Source organism: Amblyomma americanum, chromosome 2 (assembly GCF_052857255.1).
Source record: "Amblyomma americanum isolate KBUSLIRL-KWMA chromosome 2, ASM5285725v1, whole genome shotgun sequence".
NCBI classification, from domain to species: Eukaryota; Metazoa; Arthropoda; class Arachnida; order Ixodida; family Ixodidae; genus Amblyomma; species Amblyomma americanum.
In genome coordinates, this window is record NC_135498.1 from 217041544 (window position 1) to 217054319 (window position 12776).

Consider the following 12776-nt stretch of genomic DNA (forward strand, 5'->3'; position numbering starts at 1 on the left):
TCCAAGTTTATCCCGCATTACTCCGACGTCGTTGAGCCTATGCGCGCCCTACTTCGAGGCAGCGACTCCGCCTTCACTTGGACTGCTGCTGCGGATTCAAGCTTCAAATTACTGAAGTCCATGTAGACGTCATGTGACGTGTTGCATTTTTTTGATCCTGCCCTTCCCGTGGTCGTAACGACTGACGCTTCTGGATATGGCCTTGGGGCAGTGCTTCAGCAAGACAACGGCCATTCCCTGCGAACTGTTGCGTTTGCCTCCCGTACCTTGACGCCCCAAGAAAGAAAGTACTCTGTTGGTGAACGTGAGGCCCTAGCTTGCGTTTGGGCGTGCGAACGGTGGCACGTGTATTTGTGGGGCCGGCCTTTTGTTCTACGCACCGACCACAGTGCACTTGTCATTTTGCTGTCGACGAAAGGAACGGGCCATCGGCCGTTGCGAATTTCACGTTGGTCGGCTCGCCTGTTGTGCTACCACTACACTGTAGAGTACCGCAAAGGCAATGACAACTCTGTTGCGGATGCTCTCTCTCTCGCCTTCCCCTACCGACCACATCGTGCAGTGAGCCCAGTGAGTTCGACGCCAGTGACGACGACTTCGTCTGCCTGCTATCGCCAGCCGTGACTCTACAAGAGCTTCAAGAGGCAACCATCAGCGACGCGGCAGTTGCTCAAGCCATTCAGTTTACATCGGCGACATGGCCGGACAAGAAATCCCTACCGGAGAACCTTAGGCCATACTATCTCCTGCGCTCGGAGCTGTCCGTCGTGCAAGGCGTCTTGTACCGAGGTGACAGGCTCGTCGTTCCCAAAAGTTTGCGACGACGCCTCATGGACATCGCGCACGAGTCACACCCCGGGATCAGCCGCACGAAAAGTCGACTGCGAGAGCTCTACTGGTGGCCGCGAATGGACGAGCACGTCGAAGAAATGGTACGGACATGCGTCGTGTGCCAGTCCTGTGACATATCGGCTCGTCCGGTGGCAGCTCCTCTGCAACCTGTCGCCTTTCCAGAGAAACCTTGGGATAAGGTTGCCATTGATATCGTGGGGCCTTTCGACCAAGCTCCCAGTGGCTGCCGCTTCGCGATTACTCTCATGGATTATTACAGTAAGTGGCCAGAAGTTGTCTTCGCTGATGCCATCACAACTCAAACCGTTCAAGAATTCCTGCTTGGCCTCTTCGCTCGTGAGGGTTACCCTCAAGAGATTGTCTCTGACCACGGACCTCAATTTTCATCGATGGCCATGCAAACTTTCCTCCGCGAACGGGGGATACGCCATTGCTACTCTTCAGTGTACCATCCTCAAGCTAATGGACTCGTTGAACGATTCAATCGAGTGCTTAAGTCCTACATTCAGCTAGCTCTGTGCGAGCGACGCGACCTACGTACAGCGATTGTGGCTACCTCGGTGTCTACCGCTGTACGCCCCATGCCACGACAGGAATTGCACCAGCTGTCCTACTTCATGGCCGGTTGCCCCGCACAAGACTTAACGTCGTAGGACTGCCGGATCAGTCCTTCTCAATGGATCCGACAAAAGCGCTTAAGCTTTTGCGGCAGAGGCTTGACGAGAAGCAAGCGCAATTCAAGCTTTATGCGGACCAGCGGAGTGGCGCCCAGTGTCGTGACTTTCAGATTGGCCAGTACGTGCGTGTCCGCAAACCAAATGTGCGAGGCAAACTGTCAGCTCGGTTTTCGGAGCCTCGGAAGGTTGTGGAGCAGCGTGGACCTGCATCTTATCTGCTGGATGATGGGCGAGTGTGGCACTCGTCCAAGTTTTCTGCGGTTCGCCCAGAAGTAGTTCAGCAGCAACTGTCCTCCTCAGCTCCAGCGGCCCTTTTCGCTGATATTTCGCCGCCTATCGACGGCAACCGAATGCCACCGCCCAGTCCACAGTCCAGAACCGTGGTCCAGGGTCCTTCTTCGGACGCGCCTTCAATCCATATTATGCCAGCCGTTCCGCCCGCTCCGGAATCGGCAGCCGCTCCTCAACCCTCGTAATCCACAGCGGCAACTGCGGCTTCACCTCCTGCGCTGCCTCGCCGAAGTACTCGCAAAAAGACGCGGCCCGCATGGTTCAAAGGCTATGACATCCGCTAGACATTTTGTTTTTTTTAAGTGCGGCGGAAATGTGATAAAGATGAAGTGTGGCAAGTGCGCTGCACGCACTCGCGCGCATGGGGGGGGGAGAGAAGACGACGAAGTAGGAGAATACAGATCGGTTCGACCGTATGCTACGTGTACTGTTTCATTGCTAATTATCATTACTACGATACAACACGTATATAGCAACTGTAACGACGAAGATGTGCCAACGCGGTAGCGGCAGTGCTATCGCTGAGCGCGCGCTGTTGGCTGGCTCTACAACAACCGCCAACGCCTAGAACCCGACCGCCGACGCCTGTTCAGTGTCTGGTTCTTTCACGGCCATTAAGCCCCTTTTCAAGTGGTGGAGGTTGCTCCTGATCCCGTCCTGGAGCTGCGCAGCGGCACTGTAACATCAGAAATGCTGAATAACGCCCCCCACCCCTGGCTCCCCAGCCGCCGCCTGCTCCGCTTGTCTGCTCCGGCACGCCTCGACAAAGGCGCCCGGCTGTCTTCAGTGGGCTCGGCGACTCTGACGTCGAGGACTTGCTGGCTTCCTACGAGCGGGTCAGCACGCACAACCGCTGGGATGACGCCATGAAGCTTAACAACGTCATTTTTTACCCGGCTGCGATGTCGCCAATCTCTGGTTCCGCAACCACGAAGCGGATCGCCACATGGTCCACGTTCAAGACCAGCTTTACTGAGGTATTTGGCCGCCCTGGCATGCGCAAACTCCGCGCCGAACAGCGCTTACGAGAGCGGGCTTAGCAACCAGGCGAGACTTTCACTAGCTATATTGAGGACGTGGTGGATCTCTGCAAGTGCGTGAACAGTCTAATGTTCGAGGCTGATAAGATAAACAATATTATGAAGGGTTTCGATGAAGATGCCTTCCAAATGCTTTTGGCCAAGCAGTCGAACACCGTGGGCTCCGTCCTCAGCTTGTGCCAGAGCTGCGAGTAGCTCCGTAAGCAACGTGTCCTCACTCGTCGCACTGTACAGCATGCCGAGGTCCTGCCCGCTGATGTCGTGACCGCAGGAGAGCAGCAGCTCAGGACAGATATTCAGCAGTTCATCAGAGAAGAGATCGCACGTCAACTAGCGCTCATCTCTGGAGTTCGGGACCCCCCACCATCGCTGCCTCCCACCCTTCAGCAGACGATCCGAGCCTAGGTCGCGGAGGCCCTGCCACCCCTGCCTCAGAAACCTGTGGCTGCCCCTCTTACGCACGCCGCCGTCCTGGCCAGACCACCATCCCATCCCTTGGGCCCTTTCCAAGCCGCCACTCAAGCGCCGCTACCTTCGACGCCCTCGCCTGTTTTCTCGTATCGGCCTCGGGTGGCACAACCGGCACCTCGCTTCGCGCCGGCCGTCCCTCCCTACGGTAGTCCGTGGCGTACTCGCGACAACAGGCCCATTTGCTTTGCCTGCGGCTTCGCCGGCCATGTCACCCGCCCCTGCCGCAGTCGTCCTTCTTCGCCTGCTGACGTCCTGCCGCCATCTGCGTATGGGGGTTACACACAGCCACCCCACGTGCCAGCGGACCCACTGCCTCCTGCCTTCTCCACCGACCGCCAGGCTGCCACCTCTCGCCGCTCCTCTTCTCCTCGGCGTCGTTCCGTCTCTCCTATGCGCCGTCGCGCCAGCCCTTCCGCTGCGGAAAACTAATAAGCGCAGTTCGCGAGGCAAGAGCTGCGTCCACTGGGAACTCTACAAGGCCTCTAATCTCACCAACAAACGTTATTGATATTTTTGTCGAAGGTGTTGCAACCTGTGCTCTCGTGGACACCGGAGCTACTGTCTCAATTATGGACGCGCAATTTGGTCGAAAGCTGAAGAAAGTTATGACGCCATTTTCGGGAGTTTCTCTTCGCACTGCTACCGCCGAACAAGTCTAGCCGCTCGCAACATGCACAGCGCGCGTCGTTATTCAAGACGTCTTGTACATCATTCAATTCCTGGTCCTCTCCTCTTGTTCCCATGACGTAATTCTATGATGGGACTTTCTGAGCACTCCGCCGTCGTCGATTGCGCCCGCGCCGAAGTTTCCTTATCTGCCCTGCCCAACGGCTCTCCTGCCGCATCGTCTCCTCAATATCCGGCCAAATTACACCTTTCTCACGACGTCGAGCTCCCTGCAAACTCCTCCGTCCTTGTCTCCCTCTCGTGCGCCTCACCACGCGACCAACCTGCCGTCCCTGTAGTCTTTACTCTCTCTGGGTTGTTTCTTCGCCCGCAAGAACATGCCGCTTCCCTTCGCTGTCCTCCCGGTGACCTCCGGAACGACAGCCATGCTCGTCAGCAACCCTCTATCATCTCCAGTGACCCTGTTTGATGGTGAATGCCTTGGGTGCGTCGAACCGGCTGAACTCCTGCAACTCGTCGATGAACGAGAAACTGTTCTTGCTCCATCGCTGGACTCTCTTACTTCTGTTCCCCTGTCGCCACAACCACCAACTGACCATACTGGGCCATGTCGTATCCAAAGCGAGCATCCTTCCGGATCCTGCAAAGCTTCGTGCGGTTGCCGACTTTCCAAAGCCGTCTAATCTTAAAGAACTGCGGAGTTTCATTGACCTCTGTTCGTAATTTCGGCGCTTGATACGAAATTTCGCTACCATCATTTCGCCCTTGACGCGGCTTCAAGGCCAGAGCTCTTTGTCGTCATGGTCCTCTGAGTGCGATGAAGCTTTCGTTACTTACGTCGGCTCCTTACTTCGCCCCCCATCCTTCGCCATTACGACCCTAACGCCCCGACAGAGATACACACGGATGCTAGCAGCGTGGGCATTGGTGCTGTGCTCGCCCAGCGCATACCTGGATTTCAAGGTGTTACGTTTGGAGACGCCAACATGCCAAGAATATTCAAGCCACTGGGAATCGTCAATCGACAGAGGCTTCAAAGGGCCGTTGATGTGGTTGCAGCGCCACGAGTGCAGGTGGTGGCGTCTACAAGGGACCTTCCCCTCCCCCCCTGCTGTTTACGGGGTGAAACGGCCCTCCGCTGTCTGAGAGCGGCTTTGGTGAACCTCTCTTTTGTTCTCAACGCCGGACCCACCTGGGACATCTTTCTCCCGGAGGGGACGGCGGGGGAGCCGGTGAGCCGTGGGACTGCAAATGAGCCGTGGTAAATGCGGCCGGGTTTGACTAAGCCAACGACGCCGGAATCCTCGTGCTTCGAAAACAACTTCGTCTTAGACTGTGCTTTTCCTTATACGTGGAACCTTCTGAAAACTGCATTTGCAACCTTTAGTTCCCACGCTCCACGTGGAACCTTCTGCAAACTGCGGTGGCAACCTTTAGTTCCCACGCTACCGCTGTGAAGTGCAGGTGACTGACCTTCGACGCTGCCATGGGACCCCCTTCGGGCTGCCTGGAGAGCGCGGACCATAACTTGCCAGAAGTGGCAAGAGTGTGTTGTTGGGGCCGTCCTGGAAGGCGGACCCTAAAGACTGGACACGTGATCGACGTCACAGTGATTGGACGCATTTTTAATGAACTAAATTCCCCAACTAAGGACCTGGGGACAGGGGACCCTATTTAAGCAGCGATCTGGCGCGTGATCGCCAGCTCCCGATTCACTCTTTCGAACTTTGTAACAATGTAAATAAACCCTCTCAGTCTCTTCTCCACCTCGAAGACCCTCTCCTCTCTTCGTCACCCCACAACAGCAGTCTCCCGATCCGGAACCCGGGGACACCGACCTTGGCGAGAGACGGCACAGGCGAACCAGGGGCCCGCATCTAACAACTGGTTGTCAGCGGTTGGATCGACCATGCGGCGTGGTGTTGCTTCTGTGGGTGAGTGCTTGAACTTTGCTTGAGATTCGCCAGGTTTCAATTGTTTGGGTTAAAATTTTGAACTGCTGGGAATCGTGGGAAGTTGATCAGTGAGACGAGTGTGTGTAGCTCACGTCAACAGTTGTTCAGTAATGTCAAGGCTCAAAACAGCAAACATGGATCTAATGAAGTTGCTAAGGACAGATTTGGTGTCACTGTGCAAAGAGTTGGGTGTAGAGGTAGAGGAGAAGATGAAAAAGTCAAACATTTGCACATTGCTCTTGGAATCGGCCGAGGAAGAAACAGTTAGCAATACGTGGGAACTCATCAAAGTGGAGCGAAAGAAAAAGGAAAATGAGCAAAAACAAATTGAGGAGCAACGGCTAGCGGCCGAGCAAGAGGAACGGGAGCTCAGAAGGTTGCAGCTTGCGCATGAACAAAAGAAACTGGAATATGAGAGATCGAGAGGCACGACCCTAGAGAGAGCGAGTCAGGCCGAATCGTTTCATATGGACAGATTGATGCAGCCGTATAAGATTGGCGAGGACCTTGGTTATTACCTCGTGAATTTCGAGAGGACGTGTGAGAAACGGGGTTACGCTAAGGAGACATGGCCACAACGGCTACTAATGGTGTTGCCCTGTGAGGCGGCGACTATAGTCGCGAGGCTTAATGCGAAAGATGCCGACGATTACGAGAAGGTGAAAGCGAGTTTGCTAAGAAAGTACCGGCTTTCGGCGGAAGAATTCCGACAGCGGTTCAGACGTGCCAGCAAGAAAAGTAGCGAGAGCTGTGCAGAATTCGCATTCAGTTTGAAGGCCAACCTTACAGAGTGGTTGAAGGGCGCGGAGGCATATGACACCAAAGATAAGGTTGTCGAATGTGTAGGCCTCGAGCAGTTCTATAACAGTATCCCTGAGGCCGTTAAGTTATGGGTGCAAGACAGAGAAAATGTGAGCACAGTGGAGAAAGCTGCAGAACTAGCGGACGAATATGCAACACGGAGAAAGCTGAGTCCCGAGTCAAGCGAGTCTGAAAAGAAAGCGTTCGGTTTAAGGAAGCGTTTCATCCCCAAAAATCGATCGCAATTTAGGAATCGCGAGACAGTTGAGGGCACTAAACAGGCCCCAAAAAAAACTGAGGATCGTGCCAAGCAGGCCGAAGCTCAGAAAGCATTGACGAAGGAGTTCGAGGCCAGGAAGCCGTTCCGTTGTTTCAACTGTCAGGAAACTGGACATATTGCAGCAAGGTGTAAAACGACGCGATTAGCTTTCTCATATGTCAACGACAGTGATGAGAATTTGGAACTTCTGCGTCCATATATTCACGAACTCCAAGTAAATGGAAAATCGTGCAGGGTCCTTCGGGACAGCGGGGCAACAATGGACATTGTTCACCCCTCATATGTCAAGGAGGAAGACTTTACTGGGGAAGTAGCATGGATTAGACAGGTACTAGAAAATCAGAGTGTGTGCCTGCCTATGGCAAGGATGGTTATTTCCGGCCCGTTCGGCGAGCTAGTGACAGAAGCCGCCATCTCGTCGGCTGTTTCATTGCAGTGCCCGTATCTATTCTCCAATAAGTCAAATCAGTTGCTTTGCGATCGAGGTCAGAAGCTGGCTGAGGGGACAGTGAAAGCCCTGACTAGGTCCAAATCACGCGAGCTTGCTTCCAAGCTTAGGTACAGCCAGGAATCAGAGGCAACTGGTGAGAGGGAGGAAATAACCGAGATTGCGGAACCAAGCAAAGAAAATGCAGCTCGAGCACATGAACAGCAGCAGGAACCTGTTACCGAAGGTAGCCCAATCGATGCCAGCCTACAAGAAGCGTGCAGTCCACACTCCATGTTATTACTAACCTCCCTGTGCATGGATCGCTTATTGCGCGTTGACAGAGACTCCTTAATCACAGAACAGGAAAGAGACCCTAGCTTGTGAAAGGTACATTTCATAGCCAAGGAGGGTATTGCTAGGCGTAACGTGACATTGCACCACAAAGGCGGATTGCTGTATCGCCATTACAGGGACAAAAAGGGGAAGACGCTTGATCAGCTGGTCGTGCCTGAAAAGTACCGCTCTGACCTTTTAGGCCTCTGTCACGGAAACAGTTGGTCAGGGCACTTAGGTGTAAACAAAACGAAGGAAAGGCTGCTTGGAGAATACTACTGGCCGGGATGTTTCCGAGATGCTGAACGCTACGTGCAGTCATGCGACGCGTGTCAGCGCACCGGAAAACCAGGAGAAAGATGGAAGGCCCCGCTGAAGCTGGTGACGCCTATCTCGGAGCCTTTTCGACGTCTGGTCATTGACACCGTCGGGCCACTACCCAGAACTAAGTCAGGGTATAAGTACGTGCTCACTATGATATGCCCTGCTACCAAGTTCCCGGAGGCGGTGCCGCTAAAGGAGCTTAGCTCGGCAGAGATAGTGGACGGTCTCCTGTCCGTTTTCGCTCGAATTGGCTTTCCGGCAGAAATTCAGGCTGATCAGGGGACAGTTTTCACGAGCGCACTCACAAACACTTTCTTACAGAGGTGTGGGGTGAGGTTGATTCATAGCTCCGTTTACCACCCTCAGTCGAACAGCGTCGAGAAGTGGCACTCAGTGCTCAAAAGAGTGCTACGTGCTTCCTGCTATGAGCACAAAGACGATTGGGAAGTTGCCTCCCGGCAACGCTGTTCGCCCTGAGAACAGTACCGCACGAAGCGGCGGGCTTCACTCCTGCAGAACTAGTGTACGGAAGGGCTCTTCGTTCCCCGCTTAGGATGCTTGGAGAAATGTGGGAGGGGACAGGAGAGAGTCAGTCAGTAGTGGAGTATGTGTTGCAGTTACTAAACTGCCTGAGTGCCACGCGAGAACTAGTGGATCGGAATCTCAAAACGGCTAGGACACGGCGAAGAAGTACTACGACAAGAATGCTAGACTGAGAACCTTCGAGGTGGGGGATCGTGTGCTTATTGTCAGGTCCGCACGCAAAAATAAGATGGAAGTTCACTGGGACGGGCCAGTGGAAGTTTTGGATCAGATTTCAGAAACCAACTACACTTTGAAAATGCCAGGGAGAGGACAGCAGATAAAGATCTATCACTGCAATTTAATGAAGCCCTATGTAGAAAGGAGCGGGGTTGTAAACATGGCAGTAAATATCCCCGAAGAGCTACTAACCGAACACCCTGAGTGGAAAGGCAGCATGAAAGAAAATGCTACCAACAGCATAGAGGAAATCGTGTCCCGATCCGCGAGCACCATGGATCTAGAACCAAAGCAACTCCAAGAATTGAGGCAACTGCTGTGCGAATTCCGGGAGAGTTTTAGCGACCGGCCGGGGAAGACAAATCTTAACACGCATGAGATAAAGCTAACTTCGACCGATCCAGTAAGATCGAAAGCCTACAGAGTTTCTCCAAGGCAGAAAGAAATAATTGAGGCGGAGATAAAGCACATGCTGGAACTTGGCGTGATAGAGCCAGCAGAGAGCGACTACACCTCCCCGCTGATACTCGTGGAGGCACCAGGTAGAGATCCGCGACCTTGCGTGGACTACAGGAAGCTGAATACCATAACGAAGGACCAGTTGTACCCAATACCGAACATCGAAGAAAGGATCGAGACAGTTAGCGCGGCACAGTACATCTACACCCTTGACCTAGTGAGAGGGTACTGGCAAGTCACCCTCTCGGAAAGCGCGAGTCGGTATGCAGCATTTATTTCTCCCATAGGGGTATTCCGACCTTTGGTGCTTAGTTTTGGGCTAAAGAATGCACCTTTTAGCTTTTCAAAGCTAATGGACATCATCCTCAAGGACATGCAGGATTTCGCGCTGCCTTACCTTGACGATGTGGCCATTTTTTCTAACTCGTGGGAAGACCATGTTTCCCATCTCAGGAGGGTACTGACGAGTTTGAGGGACGCTGGGCTAACCATTAAGGCCGTAAAATGTAGTCTTGGCTGCTCACATGTCACCTACCTTGGTCATGTTGTCGGTAGAGGGACGAGGAGGCCGTCAGACCTCAAGATAGCCCCTATCGCTGAATTCCCGCAGCCCCGAACTAAGACGGATGTACGTTCATTTCTCGGTCTTGTGGGATACTACCAAAGGTACATACCCAACTATTCACAGCTAGCATGTCCTTTGACCGATACGCTTCGCAAAGAAAAGCCGAATAGCGTTATCTGGGACGCACCAAAAGAAATTTCGTTTCAGAGCTTGAAGAGCGTGTTGGTTTCGCGGCCCGTGTTACGCGCGCCGGACTACAGCAAGGAATTCGTGGTCCAATGTGACGCCAGCAACCGGGGTATGGGGGTCGTATTAAGCCAAGTCGGAGACGACAATGAGAAGCACCCTATACTTTATGCCAGCAGGAAGTTAACCGTAAGGGAAGAAGCCTACAGCGCTTCGGAAAAGGAATGCGCTTGTCTGGTTTGGGCCGCACAAAAGCTAGCCTGTTATGTTCACGGGGCGAAATTTACTTTCGAGACAGATCATCGTCCGCTTATATGGCTGCGTCAAATGTCGCCCAAGAATGGCCGCTTGCTACGATGGAGTCTAGCCCGCCAGCAATCTAACTTTTCTGTGCAATACAAAAGGGGCAAATGTCATGGCAATGCCGACGAATTGAGCAGGTTATTCCCATAATTGAGGTATCCGTTCGGTGGAAATTCGGTGCCTTTTCGTATTTTTTAGGTACTAGCTAGCTTTGTTTTGGCGTGGTGTCATATTATCCTTTTTCTTTTGCTTCCAAATTTGCCACCTCTCTTCTAGCCGTGTTCGACGAATCGGGCTTTGGCAGTGAATTTGGCAGACATGGAAGCTGTTCTTAGTAGCCGAGATTATTGCTGTCAGCTAAAACATTTTGTGCTTACGTTTATATTGGCAATGCAGTAGTATGGCACAACCGCCTGGCGGCTCTCGGGTGAATTTCGTGCACTGCCTGGGGAGTGGCGCCATGCTGAGTGGCTGGTTTCGACTAATGCCTCCGTTGTCCGAGGTTTAGGACTCTGCTCTGTGCTTGCAGACAAGATGAAGAAGGGCCTCCCACGCTACAGATCAAGTCATCTCTCCTCGACCAGTGATTGTGACCACTGGCCGATCGAGATTGTCCTGGCCGCGGAGGAGCTGTTACGTTTGCAGACGCCAACATGCCAAGAATATTCAAGCCACCGGGAATCGTCAATCGACAGAGGCTTCAAAGGGCCGTTGATGTGTTTGCAGTGCCACGAGTGCAGGTGGTGGCGTCTACAAGGGACCTTCCCCTCCCCCCTGCTGTTTACGGGGTGAAACGGCCCTCCGCTGTCTGAGAACGGCTTTGGTGAACCTGTCTTTTGTTCTCAACGCCGGACCCACCTGGGACATCTTTCTCCCGGAGGGGACGGCGGGGGAGCCGGCGAGCCGCGGGACTGCAAATGAGCCGTGGGAAATGCGGCCGGGTTTGACTAAGCCAACGACGCCGGAATCCTCGTGCTTCGAAAACAACTTCGTCTTAGACTGTGCTTTTCATTATACGTGGAACCTTCTGCAAACTGCAGTTGCAACCTTTAGTTCCCACGCTCCACGTGGAACCTTCTGCAAACTGCGGTGGCAACCTTTAGTTCCCACGCTACCGCTGTGAAGTGCAGGTGACTGACCTTCGACGCTGCCATGGGACCCCCTTCGGGCTATTCATCACGGCTGCCTGGAGAGCGCGGACCATAACTTGCCAAAAGTGGCAAGAGTGTGTTGTTGGGGCCGTCCTGGAAGGCGGACCCTAAAGACTGGACACGTGATCGACGTCACAGTGATTGGACGCATTTTTAATGAACTAAATTCCCCAACTAAGGACCTGGGGACAGGGGACCCTATTTAAGCAGCGATCTGGCGTGTGATCGCCAGCTCCCGATTCACTCTTTCGAACTTTGTAAAAATGTAAATAAACCCTCTCAGTCTCTTCTCCACCTCGAAGACCCTGTCCTCTCTTCGTCACCCCACAACAGCAGTCTCCCGATCCGGAACCCGGGGACACCGACCTTGGCGAGAGACGGCACAGGCGAACCAGGGGCCCGCATCTAACAAAGGATACGTTGTCGCCTATGCGAGCCGCACGCTGTCCAAGGCCGAAATCAATTACTCCGTCACAGAAAAATAATGCTTCGTCATCGTTGAAGGATCCACCGGGTCGCCTTGGCCTCTGGGCTTTGCGCCTTCAGGAATACGACATTCGAGTCGTCTATCGTTCTGGCCGCAAGCGCTCTGACGCTGACGCCCTCTTCCGGTCTCCGCTGCCTTCCGACACTGCGACCATCTCCAGCATTGACTCCGTGCTGTCCTCGTTGCACCCACCAAACATGCTTGTGGAACAGCGTAAGCACCCCTGTATTACATCTATCGTGCTCCATCTGTCTGGGCGCCCTACGGCGGCCGCCTCTCGCTCCCTTAGCCGACAAGCCCGCCACTTCATTCTGCATGATGGTCTCCTCTATCGTCGTAATTACACGCCCGATGGTCGAAAATGGCTCCTCGTCATTCCTCGCCAACTACGAGCTGAAGTCTGCGCCTTTTTCCATGCCTACCCCCAGACTGCTCATGCGGGTGTTTTGAAAACCTACACTTGACTTCGGTACCGGTACTACTGGCGTGGAATGTAGTACAGCTTTTTACGCAAGTACATTCACTCATGCCCTGACTGCCAACGCCGCAAGTCCCCACCGCAGCGTCTTTCTGGACCGGCGCAGCCATTACCTTGCCCTGCCCGTCCCTTCGATCGCGTCGGAATCGACCTTTATGCGCCTCTGCCCTTTTCCCCTTCAGGTAACGGTTGGGTTATAGTCGCCATAGACCATCTCACGCGCTATGCTGAAACGGCGGCTCTTCCCCCGGCTACAGCGCGAGAAGTGGCTTTCTTCATCCTCCGCCAGCTCATTCTCCGCCAC

General features: G+C 53.8%; 1 protein-coding gene across 1 annotated transcript in view; it reads left to right on the plus strand.

The window, feature by feature from the left end:
* Window positions 1-6047: 6047 nt before the first annotated feature.
* The window catches only part of LOC144120365 (uncharacterized), a 43013-nt gene continuing 36284 nt past the window's right edge, over window positions 6048-12776 (plus strand). The window contains exons 1-4 of the mRNA XM_077652727.1: window positions 6048-7578; window positions 9335-9519; window positions 12054-12207; window positions 12655-12776. The exon at window positions 12655-12776 is cut by the window's right edge and continues 10 nt beyond it. Of these exons, the coding sequence (XP_077508853.1) occupies window positions 6048-7578; window positions 9335-9519; window positions 12054-12207; window positions 12655-12776 (1992 nt within the window). The remainder of the gene's footprint in view (window positions 7579-9334; window positions 9520-12053; window positions 12208-12654) is intronic.